Source organism: Rissa tridactyla, chromosome 1, assembly GCF_028500815.1.
Source record: "Rissa tridactyla isolate bRisTri1 chromosome 1, bRisTri1.patW.cur.20221130, whole genome shotgun sequence".
Taxonomy (NCBI): Eukaryota; Metazoa; Chordata; class Aves; order Charadriiformes; family Laridae; genus Rissa; species Rissa tridactyla.
The window spans coordinates 1,744,218-1,767,760 of record NC_071466.1 but is presented as its reverse complement, the minus strand read 5'-3'; the positions used below and the strand labels follow the sequence as shown (position 1 = coordinate 1,767,760).

Sequence of the window (23,543 nt, the reverse complement as noted above, 5' to 3'; positions counted from 1 at the left end):
TTCCTTAGCAGTTGTTCTCTCTTTCCTTCTTATGGTGATGTCTCCACACACTCATGGAAATTTTAATCTATTTTCTTTTTACCAGGAAGAGGAACTCAGTGCAGCGCAAGAGGTGCACATACAGCACTGAGGTTGTGGTTCTGCTCTTCCCATGACAAACTCCCTGGTACATCGGGGACCCTACAGCCCAGATCGTCACGCGGAAATATGCACTCAGCCTGTCCCACCGTTAAAGGGACAATCCTGGCCTTCCTACTCCGCAGACATAACTGCCAGCGAAGTGACAGACAGGCAGTCTGCAGACCCACGCAGCCATCACCGTGGGGAGTAACACGCCATTTCCAGTTAGATGAGTTCCCCCACAACGCTGAAAGCTAGCAACTTCCTTTACAAAATGTAAACAACCCAAAATTTAGCTTCTGCCTATGCTGAATGGGGCTCATAAATGCATGATGGAGAACAGATACAGCCCACAGGGCATACGTTTGACACCTATGGCCTGTGTGGAGAGGAAATGGTTATAAATAGTCAGGCCCGTTTCAATTCTCTGAAGACAAATATTTTGGACACAGAGTGCTCAAGCACAAAGAGTCATTTGTCGACCACCCAGGAGACTTGCATTTAAATGACCTTCCTTTGCTTGGATGATCGATTATACTAATGTTTATTTCACGAGTTGCAACATTTGTTCTTAAATGGAAGCAGCCCAGAGGAGCCATGTGTATAATCCCACTTACTTGTTGGTAACTGCCTGCATAAACTCATCAATCAGTTCGTCGTACTGTTTCCCACGAACCCGCTTGTGTTTCAGTCCAATATAGAGTGGGTCACTCAGCAGAGCCTAGGACACAAAGCAATTCTGTTGACATCTTCTCTTCCACGGATGGACGGAGATTTATGTCCCAGCCTACCCAAAAAGTTTGTCTGTTGCGGTGATATTAATTTTACTTACAATGCAGCGAAGGCCAGCTCACACAGCTCTTCCTGAGCAGAAAGTGTTCCCATAAGAAGCTACGGACTACATTTTTGCGTAAATAAAGCTGGAGGGATGTAATGCTTCTCGACTGCCATAGGAAAAATGGAGCTCTGCATCCCCACAACAGCTCTACCAAAGGCTCCCTGCCAAGGTGCCTCACTCTTCGTGAATAAAACCGACCTCATGCGGGGCGTGTTTGCTGTGTGTGCAGTTCTTAATTTTGCACTGAGTCTACCAGGAAAGCTGCTGACGACAAACAGTGCTCTGGGCAATGAAGTTAGTCTGAAGTCACCTGAAATGACATGTATCCTATAGACCTTTAGGTGACAGCCCAGAGTCGACCAGAACCAGCGATCAGATGCCAAAATGCTCCCAAGCCCCGCAGCCACCTAGCACTCACCTCCACTCATCTGCGGGTGTCAAGGCAAGGTTTTTCCTACAACAGATTAGTTTATTTTTTGACTCCTGTTGTGAATAAAAACCCAGGCCATTCCGCCAACCAATCCAGCAGACTGGTTAAGTCAGACCCTAAGCCACCTACAAAGGGCTGGGTCAGCATGGAAACAGCACATATTTTGGGGAAAATTACAGGACAAGCAGTGGCAGGAGACAGGTGGGCAAACACCTCCGTGAGTCACTGCAAAGCAACTCTGCTTCCCTTCCAGTTTCAGGAACTGAATCATGCTCATGAGAAGGGGACAAGCCATCTCAAACCTATGGTCCTGCAGCCATACGGGCCCTAAATATTAGCAGGTATGCTAAAATTAGATCTGTTATTACAGCCACCGCTGGTTTCCCTTAGAAGGAAAGATGGAAGAGGCTTTCCTCTGAGTTTGATCCGTTAACTCTTCAGGGCCACAGAACAGAAAGCAGACCCACTCGCATCACTTCACTGATTGCCCCTTTAGCGCCCTGTGCTCTGGGGACGGTTCATGGAGTATAAAATTCTCCCACAGGCAAGCTGAGAAATGCCAAGCTCTGAAAAAAGACCAATTTGTTGAAAGATTATGCAAAGTATTACGGACTGTCAGAAAGACAATCTGGGAATTGATGCTAAAAAGACAATACGGCTGCTATATTTACTCCGCTCTACCTGGGATGCCTGTGTTAGCAACGCAGTCACCCTAGGCTCAACACATATTGTCAGGCAGAGATGAACGGGACGAATGCCTACAGGAGGTGTCTCATTTCTGCACTGATAAATGAGTTTACTTGTGGGGCAGGATGGTCCTAGGATGCGCTTAGGGTTCGGTTATACCTATGTAAGTTTATACACATGAGAACGCCTTTAAATAAATAAATTATTTATACTGTGAGGAAATCTATTGATATCGCTGGAAAACAGCAACTTCTATATCTTAATTCCAGATGTGGAAAACACCTCCATAGAGAAGTTCCCGGACACATATGTTACGCTTGATCTTGGGCAGAACGAAAGTGCCCAAGACACTGGGAGTCCCTTTCTCTGACACTATCTGACCCTTGGAGATGCCTAAAAATCATTGGTGCCACTTGGGATTTTAGTGTCCCCTCTGGATGCTGAGATAGAAACGGATGGTCCTGCATGGTCAGAAGGTTGGTGGGGAAGCACTTACACCTAGGTCCCTCTGGAGGGAAGCTCCAGCTGGGGGACTCAGAGCATGCCAGCACTCGGTGGTGCACAGACCAGCATGGAGGAGAAGAGATGAAGGAGCCAAAGTCAAGTACAATGCTCTATTGACTGGAAACTCTACGCAGTGGAAGACTGAGACTTAATTCCTGCTTTAGCCTCAGAGGGTCCAAACTCAGAGTCCCCACATTTCAGGAAAGACCGTGGATGGGGCTGAGAGGAGCACACCCTATGTTGCACCAGCCCACGACAGGCTTCTGGGATAAAGGGATACAATAATCCTGGGACCAGAGACCAAAGAGTTAACTGGGAATCTCATCCCAGATGTCATCTATGGCCACTGATTTCACTTCCTTTCATTCTTTGCAAGTGTCCAGTGTGAGATACATGGGGCTGGAGTGAAAGAGCCGCAGAAAATCTAGCTTTCCCGTGAGCATAGGCATGTCTGGAAATGTCGGCACTCATCTGCCTTCATACACAAAATCAAAGCTTTTATACCTCGTGTTGTTTCTCTCAAGAAACATGTGTTTCGTTTACTTGGGGTCAAGTGAGGCACAAGCACATTTTACAAAAATGGCCAAACCCAGGCCATCACAGATAAGTATAGGATATTCATTTTAAAAAAGACATCCTCACAGATGTCCATTCTGGCATCGCTAAAATGTTGCACTTCGGCCTTTCTGAGCCAGAGTCACGAGGCAAAAATCTGCAAACAGATGGAGTCCTCTTGTCTGGTTGTCACGTGCGGTAAAGTGTGCAATCTGACAAAACACTGACATTAATCATTCCCGACCCCCCCACCAGGGATTCTCCATTTTCTGGAATACAGTCGCCTCTACGCAGACACGAGTATCTGCCTCTTTTCTCACCAGTACCGTAGGAAGAATAAACCTGGGACTTCCTGTACCGTATCTTTTGACTCACCGTGCCGCGCTGAAAGGTGAAGCTGACCCTTCAGCTCCAACTGGCAACGCTCCGAGTCTTCTCCCCAGCCACTAAACCCCATGAGGCTGTTTAGTGTTTATTTCAGTTCCCCATAAGAGCAAAAGTTTCTTGGGCATCAGAGAGGAATGAAACCCGGCCACTTACCTGCAGTGCTGGTCTAGCCATTGTCTCATTTTGGATGCCTCTGGCTTTGCCTCCAATTTAGGGAACCGGCCTCAGTTAAGCATTAATCTCGATTCTTTCTCTCCCCTGTCAGAGTTATGAAAAACTGTCTTACCTCGTTGTCTGTGCCAACATCCAGCAGGACAGGGAGACACTGTTGCGGGTGAACTCCACCACAAGCTGTGTACAAAGCAAGCTTCCCCACTGGGATACCCATGCCGTAACTTCCTAGATCTCCTAAACCGAGAATCCTCTCTCCATCGGTCACCACGATAGCCTAGGAGGATCAAAAGAGACTGTTGCATGGTGTTGCCAAGGCTCTAGAAGCAAAACCAGCTCCACTGTCTTCACGCTGATGCCATTTTGCATTGTGCAATAGGTATCTGCTACGTGAGGCCACGTTAATGAGCTGTTAGTGGTAGAGGGCTGTTCATTTTCGGGGAGGAGATAATGTGACTGACAGGTAGCTGCTCGCGGTGTGGAGAGGAGCAGCTCTGCTTGCCAGCACTTCAATTCCCTCGTAGCAGAACCCAGCCGGCGTGGCTCTTTGTGCATCTTCGGCTCTATAACCACAAGCTGCACAAGAGAGATCTGGCCTTGATTTTTCCTCTCCTTTTCAGGAAGAAGAGCTCTGTACAAAAGCGCTTGTGCTTATCAACCGCATCTGTGGCAGCGCGGTTGGACTTGATGATCTTAAGGGTCTTTTCCAACCTCAATGATTCTATGGTTGCACGCAGTAACAAGCTCATGTCTTCACGCCGTTGTAGAGTGGCTGTGGAGTAGCCAACATCACATAATCAAAACAAAACGCACCGGCACAGGCAGCAGCATGGACTGTGGAGGGGCTCTCGCCCTACGTATTTAATATTAGACCCTTTTTTCCCCCCAGGTTTGTGAGTTAAACAATTGCCAGTTAATTCTTTGTGCAACTGGCCTTTTGCATTCCATCAATACTGTAATCTGCTACCTCACCAAAACCTCTGACCCATAATTCTGTGTTTTTCTTGTTGTTATATCATTTCTTTGTGACAAGAAGGGAAATAAAAGCCTGCTTCATGTTGTCCAAATCAGAAGCCTAAAGTTTAGCTGTTCAAGCCCCCCTGTACATCAAGACGTTAGGAGGCAAATGACCGAGCAGATCTGACTAAGCCTCACAATTTTCGGGTTAACTATGCTATTTGTCGGGTTTGTCCCCAGGGTCAGGCCGTCTTTGGGGCAGTTCTTACATCCAGTAAGAACAGGAAGATACTGGAGCCCAGTCCCACCGCGGGAGAAAAGCTGTAAATACAATAATAAACTTCATCTTTCAGCACTGTCCCAGCACCTCAGAGAACAGAATGCTCACGTCAAATGGTTTATCGACTGCGGGGGACGCAAGTGCACAGTCCAGCTTGGATTTCAAAGGAGAAGGCTGCAGAGAAGTTCTTTATTTGCTGATCTGCAACGTTAAGGCCCAACTTAGGACATAGGACATACATGTGCATGTGCTTTAGTGAGAAATAAGAGAATGGGGGATTAAAAGCCATCTCAACAGATGTACTTCCTTGGACGGGGGGAGAATACAGATGCATTGGTTTATTGCTGTGATGGAGAAGGATTTCGATGTTTAGGAATGGAATAAACCTCTTGCTGCACTTTCCTATTTCAGGAAGAATTGTACTCATCTGTTTCAGCGTCCTTTCTTATTGAACATAAACTACATACACATCCCAAGGCTATTTTCTCTCTTAACCTAAACCACCATTTGTAACGGCAGAACAGAATTACGTTATGTTACATCGTTCAGGAATAAGCCTAAGGAGAAATGGCAGATACAGAGGACACATGCATCTGTTCTGCCTTTTACATCTATTTTGCCCTCTAGCAAAAAAACCCCTCCAGTAGTTTCAGGCATGATACATTTCAGGGTCGTGATGCACATAGTGATAGGGACAAGCTATATGTAATAGGGGTTATCTTCAAATGGTGCCGCTATACGTAGAGTATTTGTTTTTGTGCTGTTGACAGTTTCTTGTCACTAGGAGTTAGAATTCCTAAAAGTTTCATTTCCTTCAAGGAAAAACCTATTAAAACTCAAAGGACTACACACCTATCCTTAGGCTAGAGGCTGAAGAAGCCATGGGAAGTTCACAATCATGGCAGTGATACACTTATTCACCTCCATTTTCGAGCATTTTCCTATTTGTTTTTCCTTCCGAGCCGACGTGTGGTGTTAGTGATAGGAAAGTCTCTTTTTGTGTGGGCTCCGCCTGTTTCTGGGTGTGCGCTCACTTCTTTACCGCACCGAGAGGATGCAATGGGGACTGGAAGGCAGTGATGGGAACGGGGAAAGCAGCAAGCACACGCACTGCTCCAGGTTTATCCTGAAACTGAGGCAAGTTATATGAAAAGGAGTTAAAATCCTAACTACGCAGAGAGTTTTGGGATTTTTTCTGAATAAATTCTAATGAATCAAAATATTTCTTTGGAGCACAGATCCCCTTTCATCCAAACAAGTTGAGTGTTCTCAGGCAAGCCAAAAAACTTGATAGCACTTAGATATCCATCAGAGAGAGAAAAGTTCTTCAGCCTTAGATGTGCTGCACCCTATAGGTACCAAAACTCCTCAAGGTAACACTGAAAAATACAGAAGCCCAGAAAATACAGCACGGGAGACATTCATCGCTCTTGGTATCAGCGAGGGGAAAATGGATTCACATTTGTTTGTGGCTCTTCGGATTTGAAACACACCGGGGAAAAAAAGAACATAGTTTCAGTGGGTACCTGATAGACAAGCACATTAAAGTAATGTTTTTAATCGCTCACGTTCACGTGATCAGGACCCAACGAACAGGCCATTAATCTCTGGCTGAGCGGCACAGACCCTTCTAACTGAACCACTGGTTTAACAATGTTTTCAACCTGTTTTCTCCTTCCAGCTGTGCCACAAATTTTCTTGATGACTCTAGTCAAGTCTTCGGCTAAAAGTTAGGTGTGCGGTTTAAGCCAATCATCAAACTGGTTTCTAACCTTCTTTGATAGCCGATGGCGAGAGACAGAAACCTTCAGAGTGCGTCTCCTCCCTCCAGCAGCTGGATTGGGAAGGGACGAAAGGGGTATTTCTCTTTGAAGATGCTCATCTCCCTCTTCATTGACCACGCAGAAGTACTCACAAGCTGAGACTGGGCACCGAGTCTTCGGGCAGCTGACGTTAGCTGAGATGCCTCTGGACCATGGGCTGTATGTAGCTAGCCCAGTTTTCCAATGCCCAAGTAGGAGGCATCTGGATCTGGATCACCAGCGAAGTGACGCAGAGCTCTGCGCTGACCTCCAAGCTTCTGAGGCAATGCAGAGAGGCAAGTGCCGCCGCTGGCATTCCCACTTCTCTCTATTGATTGCACAAGGTCAGCCTTTACAGGACGAACTGGTACTCTGCCTCCAGCGCACCATGCCTTCGACCAGCCCTGTATGGGATCAAACCTGACAGGGACTCAAGATGCTGAGTGCACTTCCAGGGTGAGCATCCCATGGAAGGAGGGAGGGAAGGAAGGGAGGACGGCAGGCCAGTGCAGCAGCTAGCGTGGCAGCACACTCGTCTTGGAATAGGAGACAACGGTTTCTAGATGATCCTCACTCAGAGGCGGTTTGAACTCACAGCTGCCAGGATGACACCCGACCACAACACTATTCTGTGTGATGCTCTGCATTCCCCCTGCTCTGGTCGGGCCATCATGCAAAGAAGAGTACAAGATTATGGAACCAGAGAGAAGATTAGCAAGGGGAGGTACTGATGAGGGTTATCAGCATCTTATCCAATGTTTCTTCAGGGCAGGGTTCATTACCTGCCCTGGAAGAGACACAAAAATCCCACGCGCCCACGTAAGTGTGCTCAGCAACGGCTTCTTTCACTTGTTCTGTCCTGGCACTCTTCAGAGCAGCCCAGCTCCAGCAGGAGCGGTGGAGGTGGGGCACACGAGAGCTTGGCTGAGCCTTAGCTAAGCTAAGCAGAGCACCCTTCCAGCCCTTCCAGGCAGAGGATCCAGATTTCCCATTTCCACAGTAAATGCTGTTGCCACAAACGAACCGCGGAGCAAAAGGTGGGGCAGCATCTCCAGGTATTTCTCCGCTGTCTTTCACGGGACTTGCTGGTGTTGGTGTTCAGCCTTCCTAAAACCCTGCGGCCCTGCGGGGACTTAGGCGCAGTCCAGGTGCCTCCCGACTTATCTCAAAATCTCAGGTGTTCCAGTGCCTACCAGTTCAGGCATGGAGAAGTCTGGGTACAAACACCCAGGGAAGCCTGCAGTCCCAAACAGCGATACTGATGAAATCAGCTGCCTTTGTAGTCTGGAAAACCTGGGAAGCAGATAGTCTGAATCTCTTCCATGGACCGCGGCCCTTCCTATGGTCTGTTCTGGGTGCCAGAGGGGGCTGTTTCAACAACAGCCTCTAATCGTTCTGTGCCAGTTTCCCCATCTGCAAAAACATATCTATTAGGCAGAACGAGTTCTGCTCATAGTCCTGACTCAGAAATGAATGGAAATACTGAGATCTTTGGACAGAGCAAGGACAAAATATCTAGTTTGCATCTGTTCTCCATGGTTCCAAAGACAAGGTTATAGGAATATAATTACTTTTTCTGGAAGCATGTTAAATTCCCCCTTTTTTTTTTTCCTCTTAGAAATGGAAAATGCTTGCAAGATTTTCTCAGCTGCCAAACCTTTGTTCCTAGAAGAAACAGCTGACTGACCGGGGACCGAAGCTCTATCAATAGCCAGGGAAATTCCCAGGCACACGTACTTCCAGACTGATGGAAGCAAGGTGACTGGCAACACCCGTCTTAAGTGTCGACTTTATTTCATGCCAGGGACTTGCCCGGCCCTGAGCTCTAGAGAAAAATACTTCACAAGATCACTTTTTGGGTGGGGTGTCAGTAATATTTTCAGCTGCTGGATATCAAACATTATTTGCAGAGTCGCCAGCGTTCTGGATGCTGCATGACTCACTGGATTTGGGAAGGAATCCTACAAGCCAGTCGGTTACAGATATCTTAGGGAGCTTTGGTACGTCTAACGAGTTGCAAGTTAGCCACAGAATCTTCAACACACGTATCTTACTTCTTCGCTAGGAACTCTATTCTGTACAGATTATTATCATGCACGCTCTTTTTATTGCCCAAGGTCCTGCCACCTTTGATAAGCAGGATCTCTGTGCTTGGCACTGGGGAGGCCCCACCTCAAACACTTGTTCAGTTTTGGGCCCCTCGCTACAGGAGGGACATTGAGGAGCTGGAGCGTGTCCAGAGAAGGGCAACGGAGCTGGTGAGGGGTCTGGAGCACAAGTCTGGTGAGGAGCGGCTGAGGGAGCTGGGGGTGTTCAGCCTGGAGAAGAGGAGGCTGAGGAGAGACCTTCTCGCTCTCTGCAGCTCCCTGAAAGGAGGGGGCAGAGAGGTGGGGGTCGGGCTCTTCTCCCAGGGAACAGGCAATAGGACAAGAGGAAACAGCCTCAAGTTGTGCCAGGGGAGGTTTAGACTGGATATTAGGAAAAGTTTCTTCAGTGAAAGGGTTATCAAGTATTGGAACAGGCTGCCCAGGGAAGTGGTGGAGTCGCCATCCCTGGAGGTATATAAAGAAGTGTAGGTGTGGTGCTGGGGGACATGGTTTAGAGGTGGACTTGTCAGTGTCAGGTTAATGGTTGGACTTGATGATCTTAAATGTCTCTTCCAACCAAAACGATTCTATGGTTCTATTCTATGATAAAGATGTTTTTGACCACAAACACGCATGACAGTCTCTGAAGTCCAACCACTATCCTGGAAAGTCTCTAAGGAAGCGAATGTTTCTCAGCTTGCCCTTTTAAATAGGCAATTCCGTAAATAATGACAAGCAATTGCGTTCAATATCCCATTTTCCACCCAACTTCCTGTAATTTCCCGGTCCACAGAAGGCATGCACATACCTTAATATTTTCTTCAGGCCAAGAGTTTAGCATTGTTGCAATGTGGCCTTTGTCATGGATGGTGATAAACAACCCCCTAAGAAAGGTAAAAAAAAAAAAGAAGAAAAAGAAGCCTTGTCATAAAATTAGTAACTCCAAGATAAAATAAAACAAGCAAGACTTGAAAATGCAGGGAAATGAGCACAAAACCAGGCTGTTCACTGGCATGGAAATGAGACCTCGAGGGACTGCTAATGACAAGTTTAGTTCTCATTTCAAAAGCCCAAGGCTTGAGATCTTTGATGGCAACTTCACTCAATGGCCTCTGGTGTTGCACATTTCACTCTTGTGAAACATCTTTGCTTCAGGGAGCAAACTCCACTTTGGTGCAGAAGAGCTTTCCAGTTAAAATATTTCTGACAAATGCAGAGGAAGCTGATGATTTTACCTTAAAACCTGTTACACGTTCTTTCCCCGGGAGCTTATTGCTGGCAGTTCAAACAGTGAAAGCATGATCCTTCTCTGCCAGCTACCAATGTCAATGATGTGGGTGGCTACTGCAGAGCTAGACATCTTGGGTACCCCCTCCAGTCAACAGAGCTCCGACTGGACCCGACCGGATCAATATCTGCCATGGCATTTGCTTTGACCAAGCTAAACTTGTCTTTGCAACACCATTTTTTTTCCCCTGAATATCTGACCCCAGTCTTTGACACTTGCATTCACCAAATGAAACCCACCAAAAATTATGAGAAGTGAAACAGAGAATTAAATGTTTGGATGAAACTTCAGTATGAAGTTTCAGGGCTACTGAGATGCTGAGGGGACTGGAACACCTCTCTTATGAAGAAAGGCTGAGGGATTTGGGTCTCTTCAGTCTGGAAAAAAGACAGTTGAGGGGGGATCTTATCAACGCTTATAAATACTTCAAGGGTGGGTGTCAGGAGGATGGGGCCAGGCTCTTTTCAGTGGTGCCCGGGGACAGGACAAGAGGTAACGGGCACAAACTTGACCATGGGAAGTTCCACCTAAACATGAGGAGGAACTTCTTTGCTGTGAGGGTGGCAGAGCCCTGGCACAGGCTGCCCAGAGAGGTGGGGGAGTCTCTGTCTGTGGAGACATTCCAAACCCGCTGGGACGCGTTCCTGTGCCACCTGCTCTGGGTGACCCTGCTCTGGCAGGGGGTGGGACTGGGTGATCTCCAGAGGGCCCTTCCAACCCCATGGGTCTATGATTCACACGGACAATAGCATACCCAGTTGCACTAAGAACAGCATACCTGATTGCACTAAGGCTAATGACTTCTCAACACAAAGGTCTTCATTGTTTAAACAAAAATGCCTTCTTTTTAATAAAATTAGGAACTGGAAGACAGCATTCTTTGAATATGTTTTAGACTTGTGGCTTATTTTTTTTCCTCTTTGCTGTTATTACCAAAAATACTACCCTTAGCAGGAATTCTTCCAAAACCCAGGACAGTATTATTCATGTTGGCTGATCTCTGCTCAGACATTTTGGGATTTTCTGAACCTTCTCTTAGGCAGTGCTAACCCCAAAGCAGCAACCTCCTCCATACGTCCCTCTGGGGAAATTGCTCATGCTGCTCACAGCGCTCTCCAGTCAACACAAATCGAGGGCTCCGACTCAGTGACTGCTCTCGGCAGGAGGAGGCACCCATCTCCCTTGCCTTGTCACCTGCTCACAAAAGCAGGAGTTGTACCGGGGATTCGTATCAGCTGGAACAACAGAGAAATGCACTTTGGCTGCTTACATCTCTCTACTATTGCTCAGCCCCGCTACGTTCAGATCCGGTCACGGTTTGGGGTTCTAATGTGGAATGTTAGCTAGAAAAAGTCTCATTTTTAGAGGAGGCTGAAAACAACTTCCATTGTAACTCCATAAATGATGAATGATCAAACATAATCAGGCTACTCTCTACAGCAAGGACTTCTCTCACAAGACTCTTCTAGGGGGACAGATGTCTTCTGTGAGATATCTTCTGTTAACCATGGGAATCCTAACGAAAAAGCCCTTTACTTTGAAAAGAAGACAAATAACAGTGCTGACTTCTGTACTGATCAAGACACAACCTCACAGACGGATCAGAAATGCAAAAAAAAAAAAAAAAAGTAGTGGATCATTTATTCAACATCATTCTTTAAAACCGTGCCCAGTAACCAATGAACTAATCACACACACACGGCCTATCTCAAAGGCAGCATTCACAGATGCTAATCTTCATAAAAAAGGGGTACTGTACTGCTGCCATCCACGTGTAGAGAAGACTTATTAACCAGGAATTAAAGGCATGAATTAGTAGCATCATTGCAGATACTTCAAGGTATGACATGCTTTAAAAAAGAGTGTTGTTTTAACGTAACATTTTCCATACATAATAAAGACACCTATTACTGCAGTGTCTGGCTGCATGTCTCATACATTGACACCTCTTCAGTGCCCAAGGGAGCCCACCAGCTATTTAAGCAAAGAAAGACAGACAGACAGACAGACAGACAGACAGACCAGTGCTTGCAGGAGAAGCTGAAACCCAGCCGTCTGCCCCGCACCGGTCCTGCAGCTCGATGAGTTGCGAGTTGTTTCAGACGCGGGGCCCAGGGCAGATACCCAGGGCCTCTGAAGAACCCCTGACTCTGACCGTTGTCTCGGGAGGGCACTGGGCTGGTTTCCAGTCCCTGCTGCGGGTCTGGCAGTAGAGAGAGTTCGGCCTGGGTCTTCCAAAATCTGTTGACTGCTCTCACTACGCTCCTAGGGAGAAGGGCTCTCACCGCCATCGTCATGGTATGTTTTGCCTGAGGAAGGACTGGCTTGGCTTAGATGGCGGGGACAGCGATTAAGAACCAAGCATGGAGAGGCACCCCTCTCAGAATTTGCATTCCTTTCCTTAATAGTATATTTATTTGATGTTGAACAGGCCCTCCCATGGAGTATGCTGGCTTCCGTGGATCCTTTTCTGAAAAAAAAAAAAAAAAAAGGCTACAAAACATATTCTTTCTGCCTTCAGGCCATGCCACTGACCAGATCCCTAGTCCTAGCTGGGACTCCGCTGTCCCAGGCATGGAGCGATTCAAGCGAAAAATTGCTCCTCACTTTACTCCAGGCAAAATCCGATGGTTTAATTTAGACTAACAATTAACACAGTAATGGCACTACCAGCTTTGGAAGGGAAACCTTCAGGAGCAGAAATGGTGATCCACCTGGGGAAAGTCACCTCTCCCGCTGACACAATGACACTGGGAAGCAGGCACGTATCTAAGCAAGCCTCATATTTCCCTAATGCTGAACCTGAGAGCCAAGAGCCCAGTTTCAGTAAAATACAAAAGTTTCCGATGCCTTTAGGCACCCAGCTGGAGCACGCTCCTGAACCTGGTCCAGGCACTGTGGACTCCATCAGGTGTTGACGCAATCGAAAGAGCAGGCAGTGGTGAGCTGGAAGTCCCTTTGCAGACCGAGTACGAAATGACCAACTCCATCAGGTGTCCATGCAATCAAAAGAGCAGGCAGTGGAAGTCCCTTTGCAGAGTATGAAATGCCCAACTCTGGCAGGCAGTTCAGCGGATTCACTGTGTTTTTAAGATGTGAAGGGAGACAAACACATGTCAGACTTTAGACTTGGGGGTCACAAGTAAGTCCTCATTTTGGATGGTCTCCGGGAGAGTTGTGCTCACTCCCCTGACGATAACGGTTACCCACAGAGAGGAGGTGGCCAACTTACCTGTTGAAATAAGATTCCTAAAATTGGCAGAGGGTTAATCTTTCCTAAAATCCCTTCCGCAAGGCAGGCAGAAGAAAGAGACGAGCTCCGCAAACTGAACTCAGCAAAAGGTTTGCTGGTGACTGAACAGGGCAAAGTAGGAGCCAGGTTTCTCTCAAGGGTACACAGCTTACAGGAGAGGTAACGGGAGCTTGTTTGTGCCTCTGAGGACAGCAAGGTAGAGCTCCGAATACTGGGAGTGACAGGATGGTCTATGTGGACCAGTGGTAAATAAGAAATGTCCAAGCTGCAATAAAAGCAATTAACTTGATTTTTCGGACGAAAAGACGCAGCCTAAGCATTCTGAAGAGGGAATTCAACAGATGCTGCCTTTATCATCATGCCTTCTCCACCCCTCTTGAGATTACATTTGATAAATTGCTTCAGAGAAACAAAAAGACAATGACTCCATTTAATCCCCTTGTGACTCAATAAAAATAATTCAATTAAAACAAGAAGCTAAAAAGATAAATCATTTTGATCAAGTCACGTAACATGGGCACTGTGTGGGGGAAACACGCATCCTGGTTTTCCGGACCAGAAGACTCCCCTGTGCCCAGGATCCTGCCATTCTAGGTGGGCTCAGCCATTGTACGTCGTTATCCCCCCCCGAGAAGCAGCTCTGCACGCAGTAGCTGGAAGCCAAACACACATGCACGGGGCTGAAAATACAAGAAACAGAGCTGAGTAAAAATTAATTGCCCCAGCAAGGTCAAGCCGGAACGTACACACCGTACCGATACTTCTGGCTAAACAGTAACCTCCGAGAGCCTTTGTGGGTGTAACTCGGAGTGGGGAGTGCTCCGACCTGCAGCCATTAGGGCTTCAGCGCTCCCGGCTCCTATTCAGCCCATTAACGCCACAGGTACCACTGCAGCTGCCTTTTGCTAAGGTGGAAGTCAGACTAGATATTTTTGTGCCACTGAGCACGTCTGTAAGGTTCCAGAACACTTCAGGGAAAGTTACAACTTCTGAATTTGTCACCGAGACAGTATTTCTACCTGGATTTCAGCAAGTCAAGTCAAGCTGCCCGAACTGGACTGCAGGGTCCAGCAGACTGCAGATCGTCACTGCAGGATCCGTCCAAGGGGCAGGGTATGTTCACCTACACCACACAAGATTTCTTCTCATCCCTAAGCCAGGAACATTTTCTTTTCCTTTCTGATTTTGTTCTGGCTGAGTTCACGGAAGTGCTCCAGGAATTATAAAGCTACACAGCTTCCCATGGGAGCCATGGGAAGGATCCTGCTGTGGTGCTCAGGTTAGACCTTGGCCATCCTGATGGCATTTTGAAAGACCCACGATGAAGATGACCCCAGAATTGCAGGCTCATTTTAGAATGAGTTCAGGGACAAGAGAGACAGGACACAGCTGATGCCCAGAGGAAGCCATACCAGACACTGGTGATGGCTTTTTAGAATAATATTCATTTCTTTTAGACATTTGGGAAGGAACAAATTTTAACATGTCTCAGGTATTACGAAACAAAAATATTCTTTAATGCTTTCACGCCATGAGCTGCTACTTCTTCAAAAAGGCCAAGTAGCGTTCCCCCTTCTGATCTTCATGGTTAGCAATGCTGCCTCGTGAGCCCTTTCTCCTTGGAAGAAACAACGTACGACGGAGCCCGGAGTGCTATCTCTGAAGCACTATTGTTTGTTTACAGAGAATGTGCAAAGCTTCATCTCCCAAAACTCGGAAGGGAGTGAAAAAGATTACGCAACTCCTTTCCTCACAGCTCCAAATCTCTCCTCACTTCCCTTCTACCCAAAAGTCTCTCTTCCTAACAGCTTGTCCTCGGAAATTACCAGTGCTTCTGTGGAAGCGTTTGCAACCCTCCTGGTGGTGTCTCGCCCCACTTTTCTAGGCTTCTGCTGCCTCTGACATGCAGTCAAGCAGAAATCCCATGCGATCGATGCCTTTGCTTGAGCAGGCTCCCTGTGAAACCTCTTTGGCCACTGCCGTGCTCCCCTTGCAGTCTTGTGCGGCGCCGTGGTTTGGGGTAGCGCTCCGACGGCTTCAGTTGCCTGTTTACATCTATATAATTGAAGGTCTCTTTACACTTATCATATATGAATACCAGGCAGCAATTATATCCATCAATTTTACCACCCTGGTCAAAGGCCACAGAAGAGCGGAACAGACGATGGCAATGGGTCACTGATTTGTATACCAACATGAAGCAGAAGGACCCTACTCTTTGCTTCACACGAATTTCCCTTACTGAGATAGAACCATATTTTTATGACATTTATGTCCTTGTGGAGGAAAAGAGATGTTGCTAGAAGGATCTCAAAAGCTCCTAAGTTGACAGGACTTAAAAAGCACACAAAAACCCCACTGAACCAATGCAGCTTCATCCTTCTTTTCCTCCCTCACTCCTCTAAAAGGACTATTCTCTGAAGAAAAATACGCTTGCTCAGTAAGGGAGGAATGTATTTGAACAGCATTATCCAATATTTACAGGTACCGCAATGGCCAGGTCTGCTCAGGTGTGGGGGGCTGGCCCTGGCTGGACGCCAGGTTCGCACCAAAGCTGCTCTGTCACTCCCCTCCTCAGCTGGATGGGGGAGAGGAAATAGAATTAAGTGCTCACGGGTCGAGAGAAGGACGGGAAGATCACTCCCCAGCTACCGTCATGAGCAAAACAGACTTGACTTGAGGAAATTCATTTAATTTATCACTAATTAGTAAAAGAGTAGAATAATGAGAAATAAGAACAAATCTTAAAACACCTTCCTCCCACCCCTCCCTTCTTCCCGGGCTCAGTTTCACTCCCCATTTCTCCACCTCCTCCCCCCGGGTGGCGCAGGGGGACGGGGAATGGGGCCTGTGGTCAGTTCATCACACGCTGTCTCTGCCGCTCCTTCCTCCTCAGGGGGAGGACTCCTCACGCTCTGCCCCTGCTCCAGCCTGGGCTCCCTCCCACGGGAGACAGTTCTCGACAAACTTCTCCAACGTGGATCCTTCCCATGGGCTGCAGTTCTTCATGAACTTCTCCAACGTGAATCCTTCCCATGGGCTGCAGTTCTTCATGAACTTCTCCAGCGTGAATCCTTCCCATGGGCTGCAGTTCTTCATGAACTTCTCCAACATGGATCCTTCCCATGGGCTGCAGTTCTTCATGAACTTCTCCAGCGTGGATCCTTCCCATGGGCTGCAGTTCTTCATGAACTTCTCCAACGTGGATCCTTCCCATGGGCTGCAGTTCTTCACAAACTGCTCCAGTGTGGGTCCCCTCCATGGGGTGCAGTCCTTCAGGAACATGGGGGAAGCTTCTAGCAACTTCTCACAGAGGCCATCTCTGTAGCACCCCGCTACCAAAACCTTACCACGCAAACCCAATACATCAGGGTTTGGTAAAAAGCATGACGAACACCAAAAACTCAACTGCAAGTTCCACATGCTTTCGGCACGGCAATCACCTCATCAGTCTTGTTTACTGCATCTCAGAAAAGAAACATCAGAGATGGCTTCTTTAACGGGCTACCAGTCTTTGCCTTAAAGAATTACTTGTTCCTGAGAAGAGGGACTGATGAAGAGAAGCGGATTAAAAAGGTAGCTGAGGTCCTTCTTTCTCTAGATACTTACACAATGCTTGTCATTCAACACAAGAATGGGCGTTTGCAGGGAGTCTGCCTCCTCGTACGTGTGCGATGAATTAGAAGACTAAACCACAAATACAGCAACAAAACTCAGGCTTTGGTTTCCTTTTCTTCCCACTTATTAACTTTGAGTCTGCGTGCTATGAGGAGAACTTGCTGCACAACTGAGGAGAGGACAAGGCCTCCCGGGTGGGTGAGCATTAAGAAAATGAATGCGTTCGCAATACTTGTACCAGACAGGCAGGCATCACGACTCACTGTTTTCACCAGGATAGGGAAGGCTGATTCACAGAACAAAAACGCTCAGGACAAAGGTTAAGCATCTCCACTCACAACCTGAAGTGATGAAATCCTGCCCACATAAAAGTCTTTGAATGTTTTGACTTAGTAGGGCCTAAACTTCCCTCAGGAGTAGGAAGGCCACGGGAAGCCATTGCTTAAAAAAGCAACAAACAAAAGTGCTTAAAAAAGCAAAAAACAAAAGAGATGAGTCAGATTTTTGACACCATCAGAGCCTGCACGAAGCCGCTGTTGAACAATGATGAAGTTGTGAGAGAGTGGTCAGGAACCTACACTGAGATACAAGGTGGCACAGAAAAGGGTTCCGACAACCACCGCACAAGCTGACCTTCTGCAGCGATCCCAGCCATTGCCCTGCATAAAGGCAGGATGCTCCGGGGAAGCTTTGAGCAAGACATCATCATCCCTGGAGGTATTTAAAAGACGGGCAGATGTAGTGCTTAGCGCTACAAGCTTGGGGCAGAGTGGCTGGAGAGCTGCCTGGCAGAAAAGGACTTGGGGGTGTTGGTCGACAGCGGCTGAATATGAGCCAGCAGTGTGCGCAGGTGGCCAAGAGCCAAGAAGGCCAACAGCAGCCTGGCCTGTGTCAGCAACAGTGTGGTGAGTAGGACTAGGGACGTGATCACCCCCTGTACTCGGCACTGGGGAGGCCCCACCTCGAGGGCTGTGTCCAGTTTTGGGCCCCTCGCTACAGGAGGGACATTGAGGGGCTGGAGCGTGTCCAGAGAAGGGCAACGGAGCTGGTGAGGGGTCTGGAGCACAAGTCTGGTGAGGAGCGGCTGAGGGAGCTGGGGGTGTTCAGCCTGGAGAAGAGGAGGCTGAGGGGAGACCTTCTCACTCTCTGCAGCTCCCTGAAAGGAGGGGGCAGCCAGGGGGGTCGGGCTCTCCACCCAGGGAACAGGTGATGGGACAAGAGGAAATGGCCTCAAGTTGCACCAGGGGAGGTTTAGGATGGATATTAGGAAAAGTTTCTTCAGTGAAAGGGTTATCAAGTATTGGACCAGGCTGCCCAGGGAAGTGGTGGAGGCACCATCCCTGGAGGGATTTAAAAGATGGGTAGATGTGGTGCTTAGAGACATAAGGTTTAGTGGCAGTTTTTGTCACTGTTAGGTTGATGGTTGGACTAGATGACCTGAAAGGTCCCTTCCAACCTAGGCAATTCTGTGATTCCGTGATATGGTTTAGTGATGGTTTTTGTCAGAGTTAGGCTGATGGTTGGATTCGATGACCTGAAAGTCCCCTTCCAACCTAGGCGATTCTGTGATTCTAAAACTATCTGAGAGTAACGTTGAGGTTCACCTGGCAAAATTATCTCCACGCTCAGGAAAGAAAAAGACAAGCTGGCTTGTCACTGTGGAAGGACGCTGACTGCTGCCGCATGCCGATGTGTGCTCTTTGGAGTTTGGTTGAGTTCTGCCCCAGTCCGGGTGACCGGGAGGTATTCTGGCTGCCCATGGGACCCCCCACGCGAGGGGATCAGCTGATGGCCTTCGCTTTCATGGCATGGTAACCACAGCAAACTGTCACCGCTGTGCCAGAACAGGCCGGAGGACCCGCTCTGGATTCACAGCCAGTCTGTGCTAGAGATGCAGTAAAATGTGGTTACAGTAAAGCCCCACATTTGGTTTTATTTATTTATACTTTCAGGGCTCATATACAAAATTGACAGGTTGAGCAATATAAGCCTCGAGAGACATTTCCACCAGCTGCACCCCTATTGTTGATTTTTTGGTTCAGGTCTCTGCCAGAACAGGATAAGAGTCTTCAGAATAACAAAATAAACTTTGAAATTGCTTGGCTCTTTTAGGGAGCTTGAGATCAGAAATGCCTGTGGGCTACAGGCTTCGGAGAGAAAGTATGTGCCAGCATGCACTGATTTGTCTAAATACAGTACAATTAATCATCAAATTGGACAAAATCTCTGTGGTGATCCATCAGCTGTTTTCAGGGATTTGTTTATAATAAAAGCCAAGAACTTTCTGTTGTTTTAGATCATTTTCTTTGTAAATTGTAGGATGCTGAAGAGTACCCTGAGGTACTGATGAAAAAATAATAGAAACCACGCACAATCAACTATTAATGAAATCTACGCAGAGATTTATACGGCAATATCCTATTATGTAAGTATGCCAGGAGATTTACTTTCAGGTAATCTGCAAGGTGAATGATTGCATTAGTATTACAAACGTCCTAAAAGTCACTATATACTTTAGGCAGGAAAACCAAAATTCAGTGTGGGAGCCAGAAGATGCAGGCGCCAAGGTAGAATAATGAAGGATTCACTACCCACAGCAACCTCCCCGAACCCGTGCAGGGAAACCTCGGTGATCCAAAGGGATGGGAGGCAGCTAAGCTGTAGGAAACTGCCAAAGATCAGGAACTGGGGGATTTCAACGAGGAGAACGCAGGAGTGAGTGCTCCTAAATGCAGGCGGCAACGCACGCAGGCTTCAGGGGAAGCTGCAGCCCTCCCAGCTCCTTGGCATAGTCCAAGTCCTGCCGCAGCAGGAAGGTTCAGATCAGAGCCCAAAGCAAAGCTTTCACATCCATCTCCTAGTCTGCCAAGTTATTAACACCCAGCACTATTTTTAGCAAGTTTTTTTTTTTTTTTTCCCAGGAAAAGGGAGCTTATACAATCACTCTGTGGCCTCTCTTACCTCCTGGTTAATTTCAAGCAAATTCCTCAGAAAGGCAAAGGTCTCAAAGATGTTTGTTCCTACACCCTTTTATGGAAATCACTGTTGAGATACAGGGAAAAAATAATGGGGTTTGTGTCCCCACCGCTCTGGGGAGGGGAACACAGACCTTCCTCCAAGGGTTATTCTGACAGCTCGCAGCTAGGCACGCCACGAGCTGCTTCACACCTAGAGCCCGCTGAGGACAGGTAGGATCTAGCCCGGCCCTAGCAAAGCCTCGGAGCCTTCCCGGGCTGCAGGGCTAAGCAGAAGGCAGAGACAAACGCTGACTGTAGAAGAAACCAAATGAGAAAAAGAGGTTATGAGGCAGGATCCAAACCGCACAGGTAGGAAAGCAGAGGGGATGGGAAGCAGAGCACCCAAAGCTGTGCCCGCTGCTCCCTAAAGACGAGAAGAGGGAAGGGGAGAAGCACGAACTGGTGTGGGCGGCTATGGTAGAGCAGAGTGGTAGAGTGGTCAGGCACTGGGACAGCCTGCCCGGGGAGGGGGTTGAGTCACCATCCCTAGAGGTGTTTAAGAAACGTCTAGATGTGGCACTTCAGGGCATGCTCTAGTGGCAGAGATTGTAGGTTGTTTGGTTGGACTCGATGATCTTAAGGGTCCTTTCCAACCATGAAGATTCTGTGATTCTATGGTTCTATGGTGTGAGCACAGGTGGATATGGAGAAGGGATGAAAGGGATGTGGAAGGGAACAGAAGGTCTTGCAAAGGGGATGTGTTAGGGGGCAGTGGACAGAAATCAGGAGGAACCCTGGAATCATTGGTTCTGCTGGTCAGGAAACAGCCTAAAGAATAACTAACTCCCTCTTCCTCCCCAGGGAGGGTGGATGGAGACAGACCAGTGCAGAAACTGCTGACATGGGCCGTTATGCAGCAATGTGAAAATGCGAAGGGTTGGCATGAGGTGCCCAGTGAATCTCTGGCATCCCCAGTGAAGGACTGAGGATGGCCAACAGACTCCCATTGCTTTTGGCTGGTCATGAGCTACTTGTCCCTACTGGATTCTCAGGACAAAGGCGTTTGGCCAGAGAATTGTCACGTCATAGCATAACTCACTGGTTAAACCCTGTGTGTATTTCAAAACTTCAGAAACTTTTTTTTTCCTGGTGTCCTTTTCAGTGGTGTTGTTTCAACAGTGGTGTTGAAGAAGAGCTCTGAGAAGACCCGCATAAGGATTGAGCCCCTGGAGCCACGACCTGGTGAAGAGCCGAGCAGGTCGGCAGCGTGGGACCCGACTCCTGCTTACCCTCACAGCCAGGGCGCCCTTCTTGCTGGTGTGCAGGAGAGGGAGAAACCAGGCTGTTCGTAGCTACTCTGCCACCCATGTGTAAATTTACGGATGCACGTGGAGAAAGACCAGGCTTTGAGGTGAGATGTAAGATGCCACCAACCAGGGATCCCACCAACCAGCAAGTGTGGGCATTTCCCAAATTCAGGATCCTTTGCGGCATTCAAACTCACCACGCTCAAGGGGCTTCACGCCCTCTGTTCAAGAACAACTTTAAGCGTAGGAAAATCTGACTCAGCTCTGATTTTTCTCTGCCTTTTCGCAGGCTTATTCCTAAACCAGCCTGTGTGTTGGATCCTGGCAATATCTCAGTAACTGGAAGATTACAGGGTCGCAGAGAGAAACGTGCTGAGGTGGGCAATCAGTGCCTGTTGCTCGGTGATGTTGACCAAGGAGCTCTTATCTGTTTTCACTGCTAAGCACATAATGCATTCTGTTTTACTTGATAGTACAGAGGTTAAGGTGGGATCAAAAATCTCTGGGAAGTTAAATTAAGCCCTACCCTGATTATAGTTCCTTCCTGCGCTGTGCAAATTCTTCCAAGACCCACACCTTCACTTTTAGTGCACTGCAGGGAGCCCCAGGAATGAGCACAGAATTAGGACAAAGGAAAGAAATATTATTTTGACAATACCAGAGCCACCAGCTTTCAGATAAATTAAATCTAATCTCGCACAGTCTGTCTTAGTGAATCCACCTAAGAAAAAAATCTTAACTTTTGCTATAAATGGCGGCAAATACAGAAAATACCAGCAGCTTTTACAGCAGGTCTTCCACAATCATGCACTGAAGATGCGTGTGGCTTGCCTCATCAAAATATCTGAACGGTGTGTCTGCACACAGAGTTCTCCAGAAAAAAACCACCAAAACCTACCCAAGGAAGGTAAGAATTACAGTATCAGAGCACAGAAGCCCTCTTTCTGTGCAGACCTCTTGGGGAAGACTTTGGCAAATGCAAAGCAGCTCTTGATGCTGCCTGTTGATTCCTAGTCTCTTCTCTTTCAAAAAGGGATGCCCCTTTATTCGAGGATCAGAGCGCCAGCTCGCGAGCTCTGACCCAGCCGCTATACCACAACATGAGACTGCATCTCACAGCTACCTTGCAGTGGCATCTAAAAGTCAATGTAAATTATATAATAAAAATGTAGCATTTATGAATTATAAATAAATAAATATTCCATAAACTAAACAGTTTAAAAAGAGGACTCCTCATAAAAGATGTCCCCAAGTCATGACGCGTAGTCCATGGGAGGCTGCCCCACCGCCCAGTGGATATTGCTGTCCGAGGGTTTCTGACAGACAGCGTTATTTCCCCTCCCATTTACATCCTGGTACTCATTATTCTAAATAATTCTCCTCCCTCCTCCCTGGCTTTGGCATCTTTTGTTTAAGGTGGGGTTGCTCCTTGTGGCAGCAGCAGAGATTTATGCCAGATTAAATGCGAACACATCCTCTTGAATTTCCTTCACCAGGTCAACCTCTTTTCTTTTGGCCAACCCCACCTCTTCCTCTGAGCTTCTCCTGGTAAATCAGGGAATTTCAACAGACTTAAATCTCAGTCTCCTCTGACAGCAGGGGAAAGCCTGACCTTCATCAATTAATGCGAGACTTTGCTGTTAACCCCAGCTTGAGAACCACTTAACTGAAGGGTGAAGGGAGAAGGGAGAAGGATGGAGGTACAGCACGCTGAAAAGACTTGTCTGGAAAAAGCGGAGACAGCACGGAGTGAGCAGTGGGAACCCTTGAACCTCTCAGCAGAGGTTTCCAGACAGACTGAACCATTCTCAGAAGGCCTGGGCTCCCTCTGTGCTAACTGCTTCCTTCTCACCTACTCTAGCCACGGTCTTCTCCTCCTCATTCCATAACGCAGCCCCATAACAGGACTAGATATAAGAAAGAAATTCATTACTCTGAGGGTGGTGAGACACTGGCCCAGGTTGCCCAGAGAGGTGGGAGATGCCCCATCCCTGGAAACATTCCAGGTCGGGTTGGACGGGGCTCTGAGCAACCTGATCTAGTTGAAGACGTCCCGGTCATTGCGGGGGTTTGGACTAGATGGCCTTTAAAGGTCCCTTCCCACCCAAACCAGTCTATGACTATCTCCCACCTATAACCTCTACCAGCGTCTTCAGGGCTTCCTGGCTACACGTTGTCCCCATGACACTTTCCACAGACCCCTCCCTTCAGTCTGCTGCAAGACCCGTCTGCTCATGGTGATGTTATCTAAATGCAGATCATGAAACACATTCATCTTCTCTTACACTGACTGCGGCTGCTT

The 23,543-nt window shown here is 47.7% G+C and overlaps 1 protein-coding gene across 1 annotated transcript in view; it reads right to left on the bottom strand.

Annotated features, from left to right (window-relative positions):
• Positions 1–23,543, bottom strand: part of ME3 (malic enzyme 3) — a 129,720-nt gene that overhangs the window by 30,027 nt on the left and 76,150 nt on the right. The window contains exons 4-6 of the mRNA XM_054211681.1: positions 9,627–9,702; positions 3,808–3,969; positions 738–841 (exon numbers count right to left, since the gene is read on the bottom strand). Coding sequence (XP_054067656.1) covers positions 738–841; positions 3,808–3,969; positions 9,627–9,702 — 342 coding nt within the window. The remainder of the gene's footprint in view (positions 1–737; positions 842–3,807; positions 3,970–9,626; positions 9,703–23,543) is intronic.